The sequence below is a fragment of the Vicugna pacos genome, chromosome 18 (assembly GCF_048564905.1).
Source record: "Vicugna pacos chromosome 18, VicPac4, whole genome shotgun sequence".
In the NCBI taxonomy this organism is placed as follows: Eukaryota; Metazoa; Chordata; class Mammalia; order Artiodactyla; family Camelidae; genus Vicugna; species Vicugna pacos.
Window position 1 is genome coordinate 7,115,505 of NC_133004.1, and position 19,604 is coordinate 7,135,108.

Sequence of the window (19,604 nt, forward strand, 5' to 3'; positions counted from 1 at the left end):
CCTGCCCAACAGGCGGGGGGCCGCTCTCCCCCTGCCTGCGCCGCCGGTAGCTCCGCTGCTCTGTGCGGCTGCGTGCTCTGCGCCGGCGCTCCGCCCTGGCCGGTGCTCCGAACATCGGACTTCTCTTGCAGTGTTAGAAACCAGTGAGCCGGGATTTTATAAAAGAGCTAGAAGAGGCCTCTGGAGCACCTTAAAGCTGAAAAGTGTACTGAGTTCCCTAAGTATTATCCCCACCGCTGTGTGTCAATGGGTGGTAGGAGATTTGGTACATATACGAAGGGGTGTAGTGTTTTGACTTGGGTTTGCGTGCACGCGCTGCCACTGAGCTAAGTGATCCTGAGTCAGTTCGTTCGGAGTTTTTCTCTCGTCTGTGAGATGGGGACACTCATTTCTGCTTTGTAGAATTGTGAGAATAAGAAATTATGTAAAGTGTTTAGCACAGTGTGTATGTCAAGAGGGCTCATAAACTTAACTGCTGTTTGATGTGAAGCCATCATTTGAGAGTCTTTGGCAATTACTGAGAAACAGGAAAATAAGGAAAGCTGGTTTTATGATGAAAGATATTTGAGGAAGTTCCATAGTTCCTAAACACATAATTTAGCATCAGCAGAGTCAGGACCGTTACACAGTCGCCCTGAACCAATGTTAAGCCACAGAATTTTTTGTTACTTCATATATGTTGGGGCTTAAGGGGACCCAATACTTATACACATGTTGTGTCCAGCAGCCAACTGAGAGATGACAAAGAAGAACAGGCAGGCGATAAATGTCTCCTTTATTACTGATGAAGCCACGTTCTCCATGAAATTCAGGGCTGTGGGAGAGTGAGTGTCATGACACTATGTCCCAGAATTAGAGACTCACGCAGTCCCAGGTAACTCTGGGCCACAGCGAGCATTCCCTTGAGAGGATCTGGCCCATAATGCACAGGAGTGTCTTGCCATGGAGCTGAGCATCCCAGCTGCTTCCTAATGGTGGCCAACACTGGAGGGAAAGGAAAGGTTTCATATGCCCTGCTTGTCTCCCCGGACTCACACCTCAATCTGTTAGTGTGAGGAGGGATAGCCGTGGGCCAGTGGTCAGGGGTGTGAAGGGAGAAGCAGTCTCCCATGGACCAGAGGAGTGGGGAGGAGGGATCCCCTCCCTCAGTTTAAACAGGTGGTGGCTTGAAAGAGAAGGGTGCTCCTCAAGAGTTTATAAGAGGGGAAATAAGGATTTCCTTTGGGACTCAGACTAGCCATGAAACACAGAAGATGATTAGATGGGAGACTTGTAAATCACTTTCTTATTAAATTGACATTTGTTGGGCACCAAAAATATGCTACATTCTTTTCTGAGAGTTTTACAGAAATGAATCCTTCAATCTTCACAACAAGTGAGTAAGAAAGATTTGATTGTTATCCCAGGTTTAAGTGTGGAAATTGAGGCACACAGAGGGTAAGTAATTTGGCCAAGGTAACAGAGCTAGTAAGTGGCAGAGCTGGGGTTTAAACCCTGGCTATCTGGTTTCCAGGCTCCCAGGGATGAGCTTTGGGAGTTTAGAGGTATCTGCACCCCTGGATCTCTGTACCTCTGCATCAGTTAGACCAGAAAGGACAGGGAAAGGGGAGTTATACAGGGGCTCACAGTCGTGTCTCAGCCACTGCCCATGAAGTGCGCCCCGTGATTGGCGTTAATTGTTTTCCAGGCAGTAGATCTCTTCTTATAACAGAAATTTAGTCCATTGAGTTAATCTAGAAACTCTTCCTGCTCTGCTTCTGTCCAAGCTTGCCATGTGACTGCCTGCCCGAGATTGGGCCATGGAGGAGAATCTGTACTCATGGTTGAACTCTGATATTTCAATCTCTTTTGTAGTTTCACATCTCCTGTTACATTAATAAACTGAATTTCTGGTTTTCTTGCATCAGTGTGTCATAAGTTTGGTTAATGTGAAACCAGTCCATGGGAGCCCAGGGGTGCTGACGGTATAATTTCTGAGCATGTGGCATTTCTACCCATGCAGATATGGCTGGATGATGTCCACCTTCCTCACTGATTTCTCCCAGCAGCAGGGTCCTCTCCCACCCCCGGATGTGAGGATGGGATCTCTCTGAGTAGGTCAGTCAGAGGCCGAGTCCACCAATCAGATGAAGTACCTGGAAGTGGGTTTAATAGAAGAAAAGGGCTTCCAGGTAGTCCGATGGGCTGTTCAAGTCCGTATGGTGAAAAGCTGTCCACTGTCTGTGGTTGAGCTGCTGCTTTGCTGTTTAAAACTCTGTATTACATGAAGGGATTTTAAAATGCAGAAAGGTGTGATTTCAGGTGGTACATCCGCACCGGTGACTAGTGCTGGATGACCGCCTTTGTGAGGAATAGACGGAGTCTTACAAACTTCATAAAACAGCTTTAAAAGCTCTGCATATGGGGTGCACTTCGTATGGGATCCAGTTCATGACTGGTCGCGCTGAGAGGGCACGTAACTGATGATGGCAGAAAGGACACGGAGGCATCAAAAAGGTCTCAGTCATGTTCCGTGTTTAGAGGATGGAGCACAGTGTAATATATTTGAGCTGGTTTTTCACTGAACACTTTAGAGTATTTTCTAGGACTCCCCAATCCCCCAAGGTTCCATGCAGCTGGGTGTCCCCTCAGTGCAGCTCTGTCAGCGCTTTCCCTGGGCTGATGCGGTGTCACGGGGATCAGGACGGTAAGCGTCCCCAGCTCCTCCGAGCTCCGTCTCCTCATCCGCAGAGCCGGGTTTCTCATCCGTGTTTACTTAGTAGGGTTGCTGAGAATCACACGTGATGGTTGTCAGGTGTGATTTGTGGTTGTCTCTGTGATTGGCGTATAGTCAATATTTGATAGAAACACTTGTTTTTTATTATAATTGTGGCTCCTAGATTGCAGTGGTTTTTAGTCTGCATTTTTTTATATGAATTTATTCTTATTTTTAAATAAACACTTGTATTTATTTATTTTCATTAAGGTACTGGGGATTGAAGCCAGGAACATGTGCATGCTCAACAGGTGCTCTACAACGGAGTAATACCCACCCTCCTTGTCTGCACTTTAAAATAAATATTTCAATACACAAAATATTTCTTAAACACTATCATGGGTCCTATTTTCTGCATAGACAATTGAATACATATGCCATCTCAATACGAATAAATGTCGTAGGGACATACCTTTCTAAATCTTTTAACGTGTTTTAAAACGGTCATAGCTAGTGAAAAACACGAGTCTTGGATCCACTACTTCTTAGGGTCTGCTTTGCCATCATGGGGAATTACATTCTACAGAGAAGGCTAATTGGATCTCATTGATATTTGGATGATTTTGCAATGTTCAAGGCTTTCAAAAGCTGACCGTTTTGTATTTTAAACTAACTACAAAGTTATCTTCTAGAAGTTGTAAGTCCTTAGCTTGTGAAGTGCCCAGTAATTCAGTTTGTATATGTCTGTGTCTCTGTGAACGTGTATGTGTGTGATTTCAGGAATGTAGCAATAAGTTCCATATAGCCTTCTGAAACCTTTCTCCTCCAGTTCAAGGTGTAAGTATATATTTACACAAATAAATTGATACTCTTTTGTGATTTGGCATATTGGTGGGAATAAGAGGTTCTCATAATTGTTTCAGAAGGGTTGGGGAGCATGAGCTTAGAAAATGAGAGGAGATAGAGGCAGGGAGGTTCTTTAAACTTTGTGCAAGATGAGAAACAGTAGCTTTTCTTTTTTCTTCTAAAGCAAACTGGCACTGAATTGTAAAATACTAATACTCAGAATTGCTTTTCTGATCAGAGACAAGTTCCTCAGATTTTTCAAGGCAACATGAATGATGAAATGTGTTTTAGCAGTTATCTTTAAAAGTAGCTTTATTTTTCAAGTAAAAGGCTATAGCCTGTTCTTTTTTTCCAGCTGTACAAGAATTTCTCATTGATCCAGGTACGTGATCAATGTGTTTAGTTTCTCTGGGTTATTTTTTTTTAAGTGCTTGATTCATTCTGGTGTGAATGAATGTTTAAAATTTCTGGATTTTGATATTTAAAACTTGCTGATTTATCAGAACTGCTAAAAACCTGATGTTTGTTCCTTGTTTGGTGGGGCAACCTATTGATTTATGTTGTCTGTTATAGAGGGAAATTCTTCCTCTAGCCTGTAGATAATTAAGTGAATGGTTTGCAGTGTGCCTTAAAAATTATTTGAATGCATTGCGCATGTTTGTCCAGTGAATTTTGGATTGAGTCATAATAATGACTTTGCTTTGATTCTGTGGCTTTTGTCCTCTCCACAAGAATTCGAATTCTCTGTTGAATTTTGTATTCGTGTTCTTAACAGGGGAAGGAATTTTGCATATTTTACAGAGGTGGGTTTTCCTATCCCCTCTGAATTCCTTCTGTAATTGATACAGCGAAAATCTGTTATTGCAGTGCTTAATTATTTCATAAAAAATGTTTTGGCTTAATCAGAAACAATGACAAAGAATGATAAGAAAAAATATGAAAACCTTCCTTCCTTTGAAGAATAGAAATGAGGTGTTCAGGCTCACGCGTGCTTTGTACCTGACACACTTACTCTCATGTCATTGTGTATCATGATTCGGAGATGGAGTTGCTTCAGGTTTATAGATTTTTGTTGTAACATTTGTGTTGAATTCATTCTCTAGGCATGATGATTCCTGTTGCCTTTGTGGAAAGTGTAGATGAAGGGAAACAAATGCTTTGTTTTGTTTTCAGGAGGCCTGAGATGTTGATGAGAAAAGAGTAGAGGGTGGGCTGAGGAAAATAGTGACAGACCCTCACCTCCAGGCTGAAATTGATGAGCAAAGAAATCAATTAAGTGTATCGGTATTTGACTAATAGAAGTCAGACAGCCCAGACTGTCTAGTTATGCCCAAAGGAAAGTACTGAATTCACCTGCAGAATTAGGTGCTTTACCATGTAGAAGCAGCTTAGAGCAATCAGAAAAATCAGTCTTATGATGAGATATAAAAAGAATACAATATCTTTTATTTCTGAAACTTTTCTACGGAAAGTTGTGTAGAGCTAAAATTAATTTTCAAGCACCAGGAGTTAAGAGTTTAGGTGGTTCTGTGGGATCGTTATTCAGGGATGTGTCTAGACCCTGCTGGAGTGGCTGAAGCTGGCAGGAAAAGACCCAGAGCCAGGATTTGTCATCCTAGGATGTCCTCCATAATGGTTCCATGTGGGAGCCCATGATTGGGTTAACAAATTGTAACACATCCCAGCCGACTGTCAACTTTAAGAAGAAAAAATGTGCTTAGTAACTGCTTTAAAGCAAGCACCTGTGCATCCTCACTTCTGTCTCCTTGCCATAAAAAGGAGAGACAATGCCTTGCTTACATATTTGAGGGTATAGATAGCACTCTGCTTATTGCACAGCAATGACCCAGGCCCTCAGCTATAAACGCCGGGCCTGTGTGGTGTTAGATAGTCTATTATCCCCAAAACAGGGACCAGGCGGGTCTGGTGGTCTGCTTTGTAATAAACATGTCTAAAAAATGTATCTTGTTCCCCTCACCCCATGACTTCCCTAAAGGTAAACTAAGCCTTAGTACTCATGGTGGAGTCTACAATCTCTGTCTCATCCCTTCTTTCCCCAAGTTCCTGCCTACTATCTCACAACTGTTAATGACTTTTTCCTTTGATTATACACAATAAATATGGGAGCATTTGAGAGACTCGTGGAGTTGGCTCCCTAATCCCTCTCGCTATCTTTCCTTTTTCCACAGTCTTGAGTAATTCATTCCTTGTCGGTAAGACTTCCGCCAGCCAGAACCCACAGTTCCAGGTGAGAAGCATGCAGGCTTTATCCCTCCTACCCGAGGGAGAGAGAGTAGATAATTGAGATATGCTCCCCTGTGGTCCCTTCCTGCCCCAGGGCCACTCCAGTTCACCTGCAGCCTTCTGGCCTCTGCTCACAGGGCCTCTGTCCCAGGATTGACTGCAGCCTTTTATTCCCTTGTCAACATTCCCTGTGCCTTTCAGAGGTTGGTGTCTTCTCTGCAATTCAACCCTGGCAGATATGATGGTGGTCAGCATGCTTGTGGACAGTTACTTGGGGAATCCCAGGAGCCATGCTGATTCTCCTGAGTCATTCGGGGTTACAGAACTGTCAAGCACTGCAGGAAGGCCATTCACATGAGTTCAACACAGCATTACATCACTTTCATTTTATTTTTGAATTTTCAGTGGAGAAATTATTTGTAGCACACTGTTCCAGATTTTAGGCCGCCTGCTTTCCTCACCACCATTTCCTTGTTGGCTCTGGTGCTTGTTTTAAGAACCAGGTTTCTTCTCTGGTCATTTGTAGCAGCTGGGCTTGCCGAATCCTTGAATTGCATTTGAAGCAGAATGCTTCTTCGTGATGTCAAACTGATTTTCCTTGTCATGACTGAATATTTCGTGTACACTCAGTAACAGTTTCAAGTGAAATGCTCTTGTCCAATTTCGGTTAACTAATATTTGCTGATCTCCTGTTTTCATGCTGAGGGCAGTTTCTTCTTCCTGTAATAAATGTTAGCAATTTGCATTTACTATGGAAGGTACTAGCCCAAGGTGCTTTTGTTCTTAATAGTTTTAATACAAATCACCCATTAAAATGTACAGCGGATTTTACTCTACGCCCAGAAATGTGCATCCCAGTCAATCTTAGAACATTTTCATCCCCCCAACAGGAAACCCAGTACGCATAAGCAGACATTATCAACTTCCCCATTCTCCCCAAGCCCCAGGGAGCCACTCTTCTGTCTCTGTGGATTTGCGTGTGCTGAACATTTCATGCAAATCAAGTCACTTCATGTAAGTGGAACCATCTATTTTGACTGACTTCTTTCACACTGAGTAACGTTTTCAATATTTGTCCACGTTGTGGCCCTGGGTCAGTACTCTATGCTTCGCTATTGCTGAATAATATTCCACTGTATGGCTGGGCCCCTCTGTTTACCCATTCATCACGTGATAGACATTTGGGTTGTTTCTGTTTTTTGGCTCTGAAAAGTAATGGAGAAAAGTAATGGTGAAAATTTCTGTAGGAGTTTTTATGTGAACATTTGTTTTCAGTTCTCTTACTTCTGTGCCCAGGAAGCAGAATTGCTGGATCATTCAGAAACCAAATATTCAATTCTCTGAGGACATGCCAGGATGTTTTCCAAAGAGGCCACGCTGTGTTACGTTCTCACGAGCAAGGGCTGCGAGCTCCGCTTCCTCTGTGTCCTCATTAATGCTTGTTAATCTTTTTTTGATTATAATCTATTGTAGTGAGTGTGAAGCGGTTTCTCCTAGTTGTTTTGACTTGATTTCCTTTAGAGCTAATGTTATTCAACATCGTTTCATTGTGCTTATTGGCCATTTGTATATTTTCCTTGAAAATATATTTTCAGATCCTTTATTCATTTTTTAATTGAGTTGTCTTTTTATTGTTGAGCTGTGGAATTTTATTTTTGATACACAAATTCCTTATCAGATAAATGATTTGAAAAAATTTTCTCCTGAGTGTTGTTTTTTCACTTTCTGGATGGTGTCTTTTGAAGCAAAGTTTTAAATTTTAATGAACTCCAATTTATCTCTGTTTTCATTTTTCCTTGTGCTTTTGGGGTAATATTAAATATCTGATGTATTTTATTTAAACTTGTATATTTAAAATAACTTAATTCTTAGACCGTTCTAGGAGATGGGTACTGTTGTTGTCCCCAGTCTATGCATCGGAGACTGAGATGCAGAGAATTTCACTGACATATCAGTGTCAAAGCTACCCAGTGCTGTGGGATTTCAGACCCTCATATTTTCCCCTAGCATCTGAGCTCTTCACCACCATGCTCCACTCTTTCCAGGAATCGTTAAAGAAAAAGTCTTTACTTTTTTGATTTCTTGTTAGATTTTTTTCTCATTGGGGACCTCATCTCCTCATTTTACTTTTGGATATCGGTGTAGATTTATTTTAGGTCTCATATATGGAGAAGCATTGCTATCAGTTAACTTCTTTATTACTCACTCTCCAGTGATGATTGTTACTAGTTGACCTAATCAAGTCATGCTTAAGTCTTTCCTGCTCATGACACTAACAGCAGAGTCATGACTTATAGAATGCTCAAAGAAGAAAGTACTTGACTGATTTTATTTTGCTACCTAATCAAATCAATCAAATAAAAACCCCAGTGTTGACACAGACTATAAGCCCTCCAGAATAGGGTCACTGTCTTCCTTGTGTTTCATTTGTTGGGTCACAGTGTCTGGATAGTGCCTTGCTGTCCAGCAGTTTTGTGAGGATACGGTGCTCGTGAATCATTTTAAGGACAGACTTTTGACAATAGACTGCTGTTTATTTCATGAGGGAAAAGGTAGTATAGAATTACTTCTCAGATCTGTTTTAAAATTAAGCTTTGAATTTTGAGAATAGTTCAAGAAACCATAAAAAGATGTTTTTCACTAATTTTAGATCTATCTTAGACACATTATGTTTACATAGCAGAGTAACTTATCAAGTAGATTTGACAAGAGGAGTGTAATATTGATTATTTGTTTTAATTGAAATATTCTACCTGGGATAAAGTAATCAGTGCCTATAAATGAACAAATATGTTTGTATTTCTATGCAACATGGGAGCAGACTTCATATGTTTCTATATAATATATATGACTGTGTGTTTTAATCTTTCTGTCAGTGTTTTAATAGTTTTTCATCAATTTTGTAACTTTAGAATTCTTCTAAGAAAATCACCCCCGATTCTAGTGCAGTTTGTAATGTGTATCCTGTCTTATGCATGGGATTCCACTGTCTCCTCAGTGAGGAATTTCCTCTCCTATTGTGTTAGTAGCAGGAACTGTGATTTCTAGGCCTTTGCTCTCCATGTGTTTGCAGTTGGCTGTCAGTCACGATTTTCCCTTTCCTGAGTTTTCATTGTTATATTAGGATTTCTGAAAATAACTATTAATATGTTGCATTGGTCTCCCTAGAAACTTGACGTCTTAGTGCTTTTCAGTTTTCAATTTATGAAAAATGCAAATGCACTCTTGTTTTTAAGTTGTCCTTTTTCACTAGATATTTGTTTATCTCTTTATTGATAAAATAATTTTTTCCCAATGAATGAATCGGTGTGCATGTTTTAAAGGATAACTTATTTTTTATTTTTCTTATTGTAACAGTAATATTCATTGTAGAGAATTTAGTAAATAAGGATAAACACAGTAATAACTTCACAATGGCCTCTAATCTCACCTGGAGGTACAGTTGTAAGGTTTGAAATTGAGAATTACAAGTCCTCTCAAATTGTTCTTTTTCAAGTACGTTTTGTTTACTGAGATCCTCGAATTTCCAAATGAATTGTAGCAGCAGATAGTTTCTGCAGAGGAGCCCGCTGGGATTGTGATCGAGACCACGTTGAATATACGAATCGCTCTGGGGAGCACTGCCATTCCAAGAGCACTGTCTTTTGATAGAGGAATGTGTGTGGAGTGTCTGTCCTTGTATTTAGGTCTTCTTAACTTTTTTTTTCAACAATGCTTTGAGTTTACAGAGTACTATTTTACTTTTTTTATCTTTGCCTTTATACTGAGGACAAGTGTGCAAGTTACCGGGATCAGAAATGTATTTGAGCCCCGCAACTTGCTGCCACCATGGATGCTGCGCTCTTGTTTCGCCCGCTGTACAATCTTGCACAGAATAAGACCTCAGTAACTCTCTCTTGAATGAATGATTATATGATTGTTGGATAATGCTTGAGAGTCATTGTGATGATTTTTTCCCCCAGCCTTTCCCTCAGTTCTTAACTATGCCCTTTCCCTTCCTAAACTCCAGCCTGGGTTTCAGCCTGCCTGTGGCATTGATTTTCCCTGTTTGTGGACTCTTCCTTTCACTAGTTCACGATAAAGTTACATGTGGGCTGTGGAAACTTGCTAGATGTCAAGAAAGAGCAAATCCATTGTATGCTAATATTTTTAGAGTGTGTTATTGTTTTATCGATTGAAATTAAATGAGGCTGCCCCCTGAGCCCTCCCGTGAGCTCTTTTCGCCTTCCTACAGCTGATACTGCTCTAATTGCTGCATGTGCCCTTTCCCCAGCTTTGGTTTTGGAATTGAATAAGTCACCATCACTGGAGCCCTCTCTTTAAAAGATAAAGAGAACATTTGCTCCTTCTCCCTGTTTGGGGACTTCGATGAGATGAGATCCCAGATAAAGAATGGAGCCCCACCTCATTCTGACCTCCACTCTTTCCGTTCATTTCTTCACGGGAAAAGAGTACTATTCAACAGTATAAAGATTAATTGTGAGCTAATGAGATAGACAGGGCAACCGATCATTTATTAAATACCCTTTCATGATAGAAACAAATGTATTATACACACAAACAGCACACAAAGCACGGTAGTACCATGGTTACATTCGTGGGACCGAGTTCGATTCCTGCTCTGGAGTGACAAGTCCTGTGTGATGGAGAACTGGTAGGTTGGCTTAGCCTCTCCAGAACTGATTTTCTGTCCTGCAGAGACGGGGCTTGCTAGGCGTCCCCCCCGTAGAGGTGCTGTGGGGTGTAAATGACGCGCGTGGGCAGCCCGAGCACAGCTGCTCGTTCCTCGTAAGTGCAGGGTAGCATAGCTTTTGCAGTGACGGCTTTATGACCGCCCCATGTAGACTGTCAGTGCTCCGAAGGGATGCCTTGTGGTTTGGAGATGGGATTCTCACTTCTGTAAATACCCAAGTATAGTGTTATTGGGCCTTGCTGATTTGAGTCTATTCTTTAGAAAGTACATATTGTAGATATATTTTTCAAGCATGCGTACTTTTTTCTTTTACTATTTAAAGTTCTACCCTCTCATCTCTTGGTGTTACTTTTCATGGAATCCAGGAAACAGTCCTAAGCTACCTGCCTCTTCACACTTTTCCGTGGTGGTTTCCTTCCCTGATTAGAAGAGGGTTTTGCATAGGAAATTTTATTTTTTCCCCTTTTCTTGGAGTCTCTCTCTCTGTCTGCCCATCTCTCACCTCTCAATCTGTCCATTTCTCAACCCACTGATTCTTCTGACATGTTCCAAAACGCATTTCAGGCAGCTTACAGAAGAACAGATACTAAATAAACAGGTGAGAAAATGGAGCCAAGTTCAGACAGTGAGGCTAGGAGGCGAGCCTGTGTGAGGGTTGCAGGCGTGAGACACACGCCTCTGCCCTGTGACTTATAAGATCGACAGCAGCAGTGTGCTTCAAGCTCCCAGCAGACACAGGGAAGCAGGGTTTGTGGGAGATGCTTACTGGCTGTGAAATAAATAAGTGGCTTAGGAGAAGCTCAGCCTTTCCAGCTACTAAGGCTCAGGAGAATATTTTGAGTGTCTTCCAAAATCAGAGTATGGCATCTTTTCTTTTTTCAGAGTTCTATGTATAGTTGGTTACATTCTATACCTGGAAATTTCTCCAAAACTCCTTCCCACGTGAGTCCCATGGCTCGGGAATTGGGTGGTTCTGCTCATTGACGGGTGTTGGCCAGAAACAGAAAATGAGAGCCTCAAAGGAGCCTGGGATTTGTCAGTTATGTTTTGTCAGTGCTGTAGGGTTCAAGAAATGCTTTCACCATTTCTCTCCATCTGAGGCAGCAGCGTGATGTCTTACCAGCGTCAGGAGCTCAGGGCCACAAGATGGTGGGGGTTGACTGCACTGCCGTCAAGACAGCTGAGCTAGTCACTGCAGGTGTGGTTCTTTTACATACTGCATTTCATGTTCTTTACTAGAATGTTTCAACAGGGAGTTAATTAACTGAGTTAATTAACATTTAATAAATATGATGCTTTGTTGAAAAGACAGTTATAGGCAGAATATAAGCTGTGAAGTCTTTAAAAACGGTTTCATTACTGAAATTTCATTTGGGTAGATACACAGTTTATCTTATATATGCCTCTCTTTTAAAGTAACAAAGAAACAAGACAGAAAAGGCAGAGGATGATTTCTGTTCTTCCTCTCGGCTTGCAGGTGCCCTCACCCCCAGTAGCATCAATCCAGACACCAGCACTGACACTGGCCGTGCTCAGAACTGCCTCAGGCCTGAAGACACTGCTGACAAATAGAAGGGGATCACGCCCTGTTACAGCAGGTGCTCTCAATTTGTGGGTCCTTATGTAACTGCATGGTGTTAATCAGGATCGCCCGTCCTACATTGTGTGATGCTGCTGCCTTGTCTCCTAGTTACTTGTTTCTCTAAGTATTCTTGTATTATTCTCCAATGCGTAGTACTACACACCTAAAAATGCTTTTTTTCAGATGAAAAAGAATGTGCATTTAAAATAATAAGTCTGAAAAAGTGGGCAAAAGAGGCTATCCTTGTCCCGCTATTCAAAGATAATAATTAACACGTTAACATATATTTTCGTAAGTGTGTATCACCTCTGTCATAAAAAACCAGAGAGCACTCTGTGACTGTTTGCTGTGTGGACACCTCCATTTTCCATTCGGCTTTTTATATGTTTTTCTACAATATTCTATCTCCTCTGGCATGATTTTTGATGACCAGTATAGCATTCTGTCTTGTGGAGGCATCGTCCATTTTACTTCGGACTTAAATAAACTTTTAAATTCCAAGTATACTTAACTGAAATACTGAAAAGAGAACTGTGGTGGTACAGGAAGACCCTACCTCCCTTCCCCTTATTTCTGAAGATTAAAAGCTGTTGAAAATTTGGTATATATATTTCATGACCTTTATGCTTATGACATACATATATACACACATATGAGAATTCCATGTATACGTGTGTGTATATAAGCTTTATTTAAAAATGAGACCATACTATATGTTTTTCTGCAGCTCGCTTTGATCACTCAGGTGTATATCATAGACGTCCTCCCACTCCAGACTCACCCGGTCCTTTCAGATAGAGTGGAGGGGTCTCCTGATTTGCGGGTGTGGTCTCTTTCCCACGCACACCTTTGGTGAGAGAATGCTGTGGACAAGGCCCTGGACCACGGCGAAATGCCGGCTCCCTCATTGCTCGCAGCTCGTCGTGATTTACCGCATCATTGTCTTGATGGTGGACAGTTAAGTTTTCTCCATTTTCCACTGTCAGAAAGGATATTTGACTGGCATCCTTCTTGTACAGACATTCCTGTGATCTTTTATGAGTAGTCCTTTAGTTAAGGCTTCTGGAAATTTAGTCCCTGGATGTGACATTTACATTCATCACAGACTCCTTTCAAGTGACTCTAGAAATTCCTTCCATAGGGGAATGAAAAGATGCACAATTACTTATGTAACGAATTCTCTATTGCTGGATATGATTTCACTTCAGTTTTTCTTCCCACCATTGTAAACAGTGCTGTGTAAATGCCCTGATGGGTACATCTTTTTGGACTAAATTTGTTTTTTCCTAAAGGAAACGATTTGTAGAAGTGGTGTTGAGTCAGTGTGTACGTACGTTTTTCAGAGTTTACATATCCATTGACATGTCGTCCTCTGAAAATGTCGCTCATGGTTTCTTCTCCCACAGATGGACACTAGCTAGAATATCTTTTAAAATAATATTTGCCAATATGATGAGCAAAAGTGCTTTTTCATTGTTTTAGTTTGCATTTGATGACCAGTGAGGTATTGAGCATTTTTCACTCATTAGCCATTTGACTTTTTTAAAATGAATGATTCCTTTTATCCTTTGCACACATTTAAGTGGGGGAGCTTCTTGTTGCTTTGTGAAGCTCTTTGTATGTTATGAACATTAACTTCTTGTCTTCAACAACATGTATCACAGAGCTTTTTCTTGTCATTTCTTGCCTTTCATTTTGTTTAGGAGGATTTTTATTTTGGTAGTGTCTCAAAATATTCTTATGATAATAAATGTATTCCTTATGGGTTCTATCTTTGACATTATTCTTAAAAATAATTTCTTATACTGGAATAAATCTCCTCTGTAGGTTTTTTTTTAATCTCTAAGATGGAGATGATAATAGTGCTTGTTAATGTAAGGGTAAGTTGAGTTAATAAGAGCAAAGTGTTGTATTTGCTGTTATTAGTACTTTTTAATATTTACATCACTGTCTGTAATTTATCTTGTGGTCCTTATGAGAGGAATAGTATTTATTCTTTCCAGGTGATTCTCAGATTGTCTCAGGACAATTATTGAAGTCATACTTTTCTCTTTGATTTGAAATCCCACCTTTACAAAATACTTATGTACACTAGAGTCTCTTTTTGACCTCATGGTTCCCTTCTGTCAATCTGTCTTTCTTACTCCAGCACCATAACTTACATATTGTAAAAATTTATTTAATAATTGGCAGTCTGAATTTTTTTTGATTCTTTTCTTCCATCCCAAATTTTCTTGTCTAGTATTATGATTTTATTATTCCTGAAGAATTCCAAAATATTTTGTTCAAGTTAAAAAAAATCAGATTGGATTTGTCATGGGATTTTTTAGTAAGTTTTGAATTATTCTGATGAGAACTTACATCTTTACAAAACTGCTTTCCTCCATGCAATTTGTTTATGTTTCTACATTCTCACCTCTTACTTTACCCCTCAGTACAGTCCTGAAGTTTCTCCATTTAGAACATGGGCATTATTTTTTAACTTATTCCAGATTATTGTTTCTGTTTTTGTCAATTTTGTAAGTGAAAATTTTTTGCTATTATATTTTTAAACGCTTAAAACTGAAATTTAGAAAGGAAGATTCGGTTTGTAAATACTCACTTTGTAATTTGTCATTTAAAATTGTAAGTATTAAGTAGTTGTTCCAGAATCCTTTCTTTTTTGTTTTTAAAAATTTGTGTCAAAGATTCTCAAAATGGTCATAGCTAAGTAGTATAGGTGGGGAGACAGATGGAGAGAGGTAATGTGGCTCATGTACAAACTGTGAGCAGTGTCATGGCTGCCTTTAGGCTGGAGAAACCACAGAAGAGCCCAGGTTAGACAAGGAATGGCTTTTTATGCACTTGAAAGCCAGCTTTCCTGCCTGTATGGTGAAGCCTGGTGGGCGTGGCAGGTAGATGATCAAGGTCTGATCAAGGTCATTTGCTGCACAGAGCGCTGTGTCTGTGAGAAATGGTGACCATTGCCATGGGAAATGCTTGGTGCCAGGAACAATGCAGGGGAGCTGGGGAGCCTGTGTTAAGGATTTTCCAGTCCTGGGAGTGGGAAGATCAGACTCTGCATTCAGATCTGTGTTTGAATTAATCCTCTTTAATTTACTGGACCTCTGACTTTTGTCAAGTTATGCAACCTGTTTGAACTCCTGCTTTGTTGTCTCTCAAAACAGGAGAATTGCAGCCTGCTGCTAGAGTGTTTGATCAGGGTAAATGATTTGTGTCTATAAGATGCCACATACAGTCACAAGCTCAGTGAGCAATGAGCTGTCCCCTCTTCTCCTGCAACTCAATGCTCGATAAGTCATCAGCGGAAAGCGAGTCCCTAAATTGTATGTGGTGCAAGGAAGAACAAAACTAATGTCTTGCCTTTCCCTGGCAGTATTCTTACTTCTTTGCTTCATGTACCTCTTTTCTCCTTCACTCTCCCCTTTCACCTCCTCCACCAAGAGCCTGAGACTCTCTCAGAACACTAGATTCAAATTACTTAAATGTTGGCTCATTCCCATGAAATGACAGTGACTTAAAAAAACTGTACACATCCCAGAATTCATTGTATTTGATTTACACACACACACGTGCACACACACACACATCAGGCTACCTCCCATTTGCTGAGGGAGAAGCACCACTTTTACTGAGTTTTCATTTACTGAGCATGAGAGCAGTCTCTTAAGCAGAATTTCACCTGGCTTCGTACATGGTTTTTTAAATTGGATTTCTGCATTTTGTCCATAAAAATATTCTCCTATTAGAAGACAGGAAGTGGAGACATAGATATTCTGCTGAGATATTGGTGTTATCATATTTGAGTTTTAATGGACATAAGACAGCATAGAGTCATAAATTTTTATGGATGAGAATCCATGATGATGTACCTTGGACAAGAACCTGGGTCTCCTGCCATCGTGTCCACGCGGGTGAAGAGGCAACTGGGTGGGGGATGGCAGGGAACCTTCTTGCTTGAGTTCCAGGTTCTTGTTAGTTTTCATTGCTCAGCTGCCTTTAGTTTATGTCCATGAGGCCTCTCATGGGAAGGTCACTATGTCCTGAGAGACTGAGTTACTAAACAGCAGAAAGCTCTGGACCCACTCATATTTTCCAGAGTTTTTCTGCTGACCTGCTGACACTTTATATAAATGAGATCTAACAAACTACTGGATATAAAATCCTTATTGTTATCATTTGCCCTCAAGTTCAATAGGAATGGGGTGCTGTCTCAGGCTGTCTAAGGCTAGATCTGAACAAAGATAGGGTGATAGGCTGTGCTGCTGGACCCTCCCCAGTCAAATGGGATTTCCATCCACCTTAGTTTTTAGAATCAGGCAGATGAGTTCAAATCTTGTCTTTATCAGTTATTAGCTTTGTGACCTTGGGGAAATAACTACTTTTTTGGTTCCAATTTTCTTTATCTGTAAATAAGTTCAGTATTTATTTTAGGGTTTTTGTTTTAGAATTGAACGAGCTAATTCCCTAATTTATTCCTAAAATACTGATCACATGGTTCTATGCTGGTGCCTTAGTAGTTGATTACTAAGGGACACAACAGTGAGAATGGGGGTGGGGCCCCTGGATCATACAGCTTATATTCCAGGATATGCTTGTAAAAGACAGGATTGCAGTGGATTTTTAGTAAATGTCCATTCCTTTCCTAATCCCCATTGATTGTGTATATATATTTATACTAATATATGAACAAATTTTTTGCAATTTAAATCTCTTTGTAGTATTTAAAGAATGTAGCTATAACAAAAATACGTGAAATAAAATGACATGACTTTTATTTTCCTTTCAATAAGCAAAACAAAATAAAATAGAAAAGAAAAGAAAAAGTATTGAAGGAGTAGAAATAATTTTATTTCCGTGGAATCAACTCCCTATGTTAGGTTTTTCCATTGTGTTGTTCAACAGCATATAAAATTGACAGGTTGTGACTTCAGTGTTGATAGCTAGGTGAGTATAGTTTCTTTTTGTGGTTGTCTTTGATGAATTATTTGCACTAGATCATAAATGATGTGCATGTTACATATTGGAAACAAGGAAACATTGGAGACATACTACCTCCAATGCAGTCATTTTGTTACCGAGTCCAAACTCGTTCTGCTAGCCGCATGATAGGCCAATAAACCGGGAGATGAGGTGTTGGAGCAAGGAATAGTGACTTCACTTGCAATGCTGGCAGACCCAGAAGACGGCAGACTGATGTCCTGGAGAACTATCTTCCCCAAGTAAGAATTCAGTCTCCTTTTATACTAAAAAGGGGCGGGGTTGTGGTTGGTTGTTGCATACTTCTTGCTTTATGAATTGTTTGTCCTTTGAATCCGCTGTTCTTGCAGCTTTCCATGTGGATCAAATCATGGTACCCCTGTAAAACCTCTAAAAAAAAAAGGCTATTCTCTAGTATGCAACTTGCCATCTCTACAGAAGTGCAGATGAGCTAACATTTTTAAAGATCAGGGCCAGGAGAATAGGCTTTCCTGTAGATTTCAGGCTAAAGGCAACTTTCTTTTTCAAATGGTGCAGAGCTACCAAGTCTGAGCCTAGGAAACAGGGCACAGGTTTAAACCCAAAGGAACAGATCTAACATAGGGTAAAAACAGTTATATTTTATTACAATTCCCTTTCCAGCTTCATAGATAATTTTAGTAAGAAACATGAGCAATTTTGTATTTTTGCTTCTTAATAACCGATAAGTGGACCAACTATATTTTGTGAGCAGGGATGCTGTGCAGGCATTGGGGTGACAGCAAACTCTTGTTGGGGGTGGCCGACCCTGCAACATCTCTGATGCCCCGTGAGTGTTGGTGAGGGTCCCCGTAGCCAGGGGCTCTCTTCAGGAACCAGCATATGGGCATTGACCTCTGGAGACATCTTTTTCGGCTGCAGGAATTTTTTTTCAGATATTGAGATTGAAAAATCACTCCAGCTGGGAATAATTAGGGAAAAAAAGAAAAGGAAAAGGGTTTGGAGTAGAGTAGAAGAGTAGGACATAAGATCATGGAGCCTGAGTGCTTGGCAGCGGGGCCTCGGGAGAGAGGGGAGCAGAGGTGGGGAGGGGCCTGGCTCCGGAATCAGCTCCTGTAATTGTCCCCGCGCCCAAGCCACATAGCTTTAAATTGGCCTGGGCCACCTCTCTGGGCTGGATATCACCCTGGGCAGAACCGTGGTATCTGTAAAGTAAAATGACTTCACAACTATTGCACAGAGCTGCAGGTGTAAGAGAGCCTAAGCCTGTCTCAGAGTGCAGTGGACAAGCAGAAAGGAATGGCAAAATTTCCACTGACAGTTGAAATTTTGTTAAATAGCCTGCTACAGTTGTTTGCATCACTTGAATGAATGCAGGCATATTTCTGTGGGCATTTATAGGTTCACTCAACCCCACCAGCCCCTCTTGCCCCCATCGGAGAAAGGCTTTCTCAAGCACAGTGCCCCTCCTTGGGTGGAAAACGCTGCTGGTCCTTGCCTGGGGCCGGGCTGCTGCAGGGCACTGAATCCCCGAGGCACGGACTGTGAGACACGACAGGAACATCTCTGCCCTTGACTGGGTGCCTCCGTTTCCCCTGCAGTGTAAAAATGCCGGTGACTGAGTTAGAAGCATGCTTCCAAGCTGTCCATGTCCTTGGCATCCAGAAGCGGAGCCTGGAAGCTTCAGAATTTATCCAGAATGCGGTCTACATTCACCTTCAGCAGGTGAGTGTATGTCTTTACACAAGTGGAGGAATTATTGCAGTTTTCCTGGAACTTTCTCACTACAAGTCCATTTGATTTTTCTGTGCTAGGATTCAGTATGGCCTGCTAAAAACTCTGGAGTGAGATCTTGAAACCCTGATGAAGAGCATAATTTATTTCATTTCTCTATATGATACTCTTTTACTTTTAAAATTCAGAATTTTTGGTTGTTTCAGGAATATTTTGGGGGGGCTGGAGAATCATCTTTGCGACCTGTTGCTTTGTGACTCTCACCTGTCTTCTGTCACTTGTGAGGCGGTTCCATTTGTGACCCTGTCCGGGTTGTTCATGTTATAAAACATAAAGCCTGTAAAAGTACAGTCCCTTTTCCTCCGAAGACATTCCACAAATACTCCTTTAACCTGGGTGTGGTTTTAAGAAGACAGAATTTTTAGAACATGTCCTTGCAGGTTGCTAGTGCAAAATCCCAAAATCAATAGTCTAGCTCAACATCTAAAATCTTTCTAATTTACCTTGGACTTGTATGGATAAGTGAAGCAGTTTGCTAAGAACTCAGACCAGGTTTAGAATACAGGCTGGTGTAGCTCAGCAGGTCCTCCCAAGCTGATGCTCTGCCAGAGGGCGGGGCCGGGGGAGAGGGCGGGTCCTGCCCTCCCTGAGGTGACAATTTCATGGCAAAGACTTTCACCTGGTGAAGAACTTGGAGTTTCTTCTAAGAAGAGTGGGTCTGAAAAGAGTCCAAAAAGCACGGGAGTGGCACAGTCCCATTTGTCTCAAGTAGGGGAGAGCGGCTGTGGGGCCACTTAGGAGACTCGTGAGTCCAGGTGGGCAGTGTTGGTGGCTTCCACTTGAGCGGTGGG

The 19,604-nt window shown here is 41.1% G+C and overlaps 2 protein-coding genes across 2 annotated transcripts in view; both read left to right on the forward strand.

The window, feature by feature from the left end:
- LOC140686901 (trafficking protein particle complex subunit 9-like) overlaps nucleotides 1-19,604 on the forward strand; it is a 548,774-nt gene that overhangs the window by 500,537 nt on the left and 28,633 nt on the right. The window contains exons 2-6 of the mRNA XM_072942052.1: nucleotides 11,361-11,420; nucleotides 11,583-11,676; nucleotides 11,956-12,076; nucleotides 17,173-17,282; nucleotides 18,621-18,744. Of these exons, the coding sequence (XP_072798153.1) occupies nucleotides 17,227-17,282; nucleotides 18,621-18,744 (180 nt within the window). The 5' untranslated portion in view covers nucleotides 11,361-11,420; nucleotides 11,583-11,676; nucleotides 11,956-12,076; nucleotides 17,173-17,226. The remainder of the gene's footprint in view (nucleotides 1-11,360; nucleotides 11,421-11,582; nucleotides 11,677-11,955; nucleotides 12,077-17,172; nucleotides 17,283-18,620; nucleotides 18,745-19,604) is intronic.
- Nucleotides 1-19,604, forward strand: part of LOC140686884 (trafficking protein particle complex subunit 9-like) — a 245,434-nt gene that overhangs the window by 35,212 nt on the left and 190,618 nt on the right. The window lies entirely within an intron of this gene.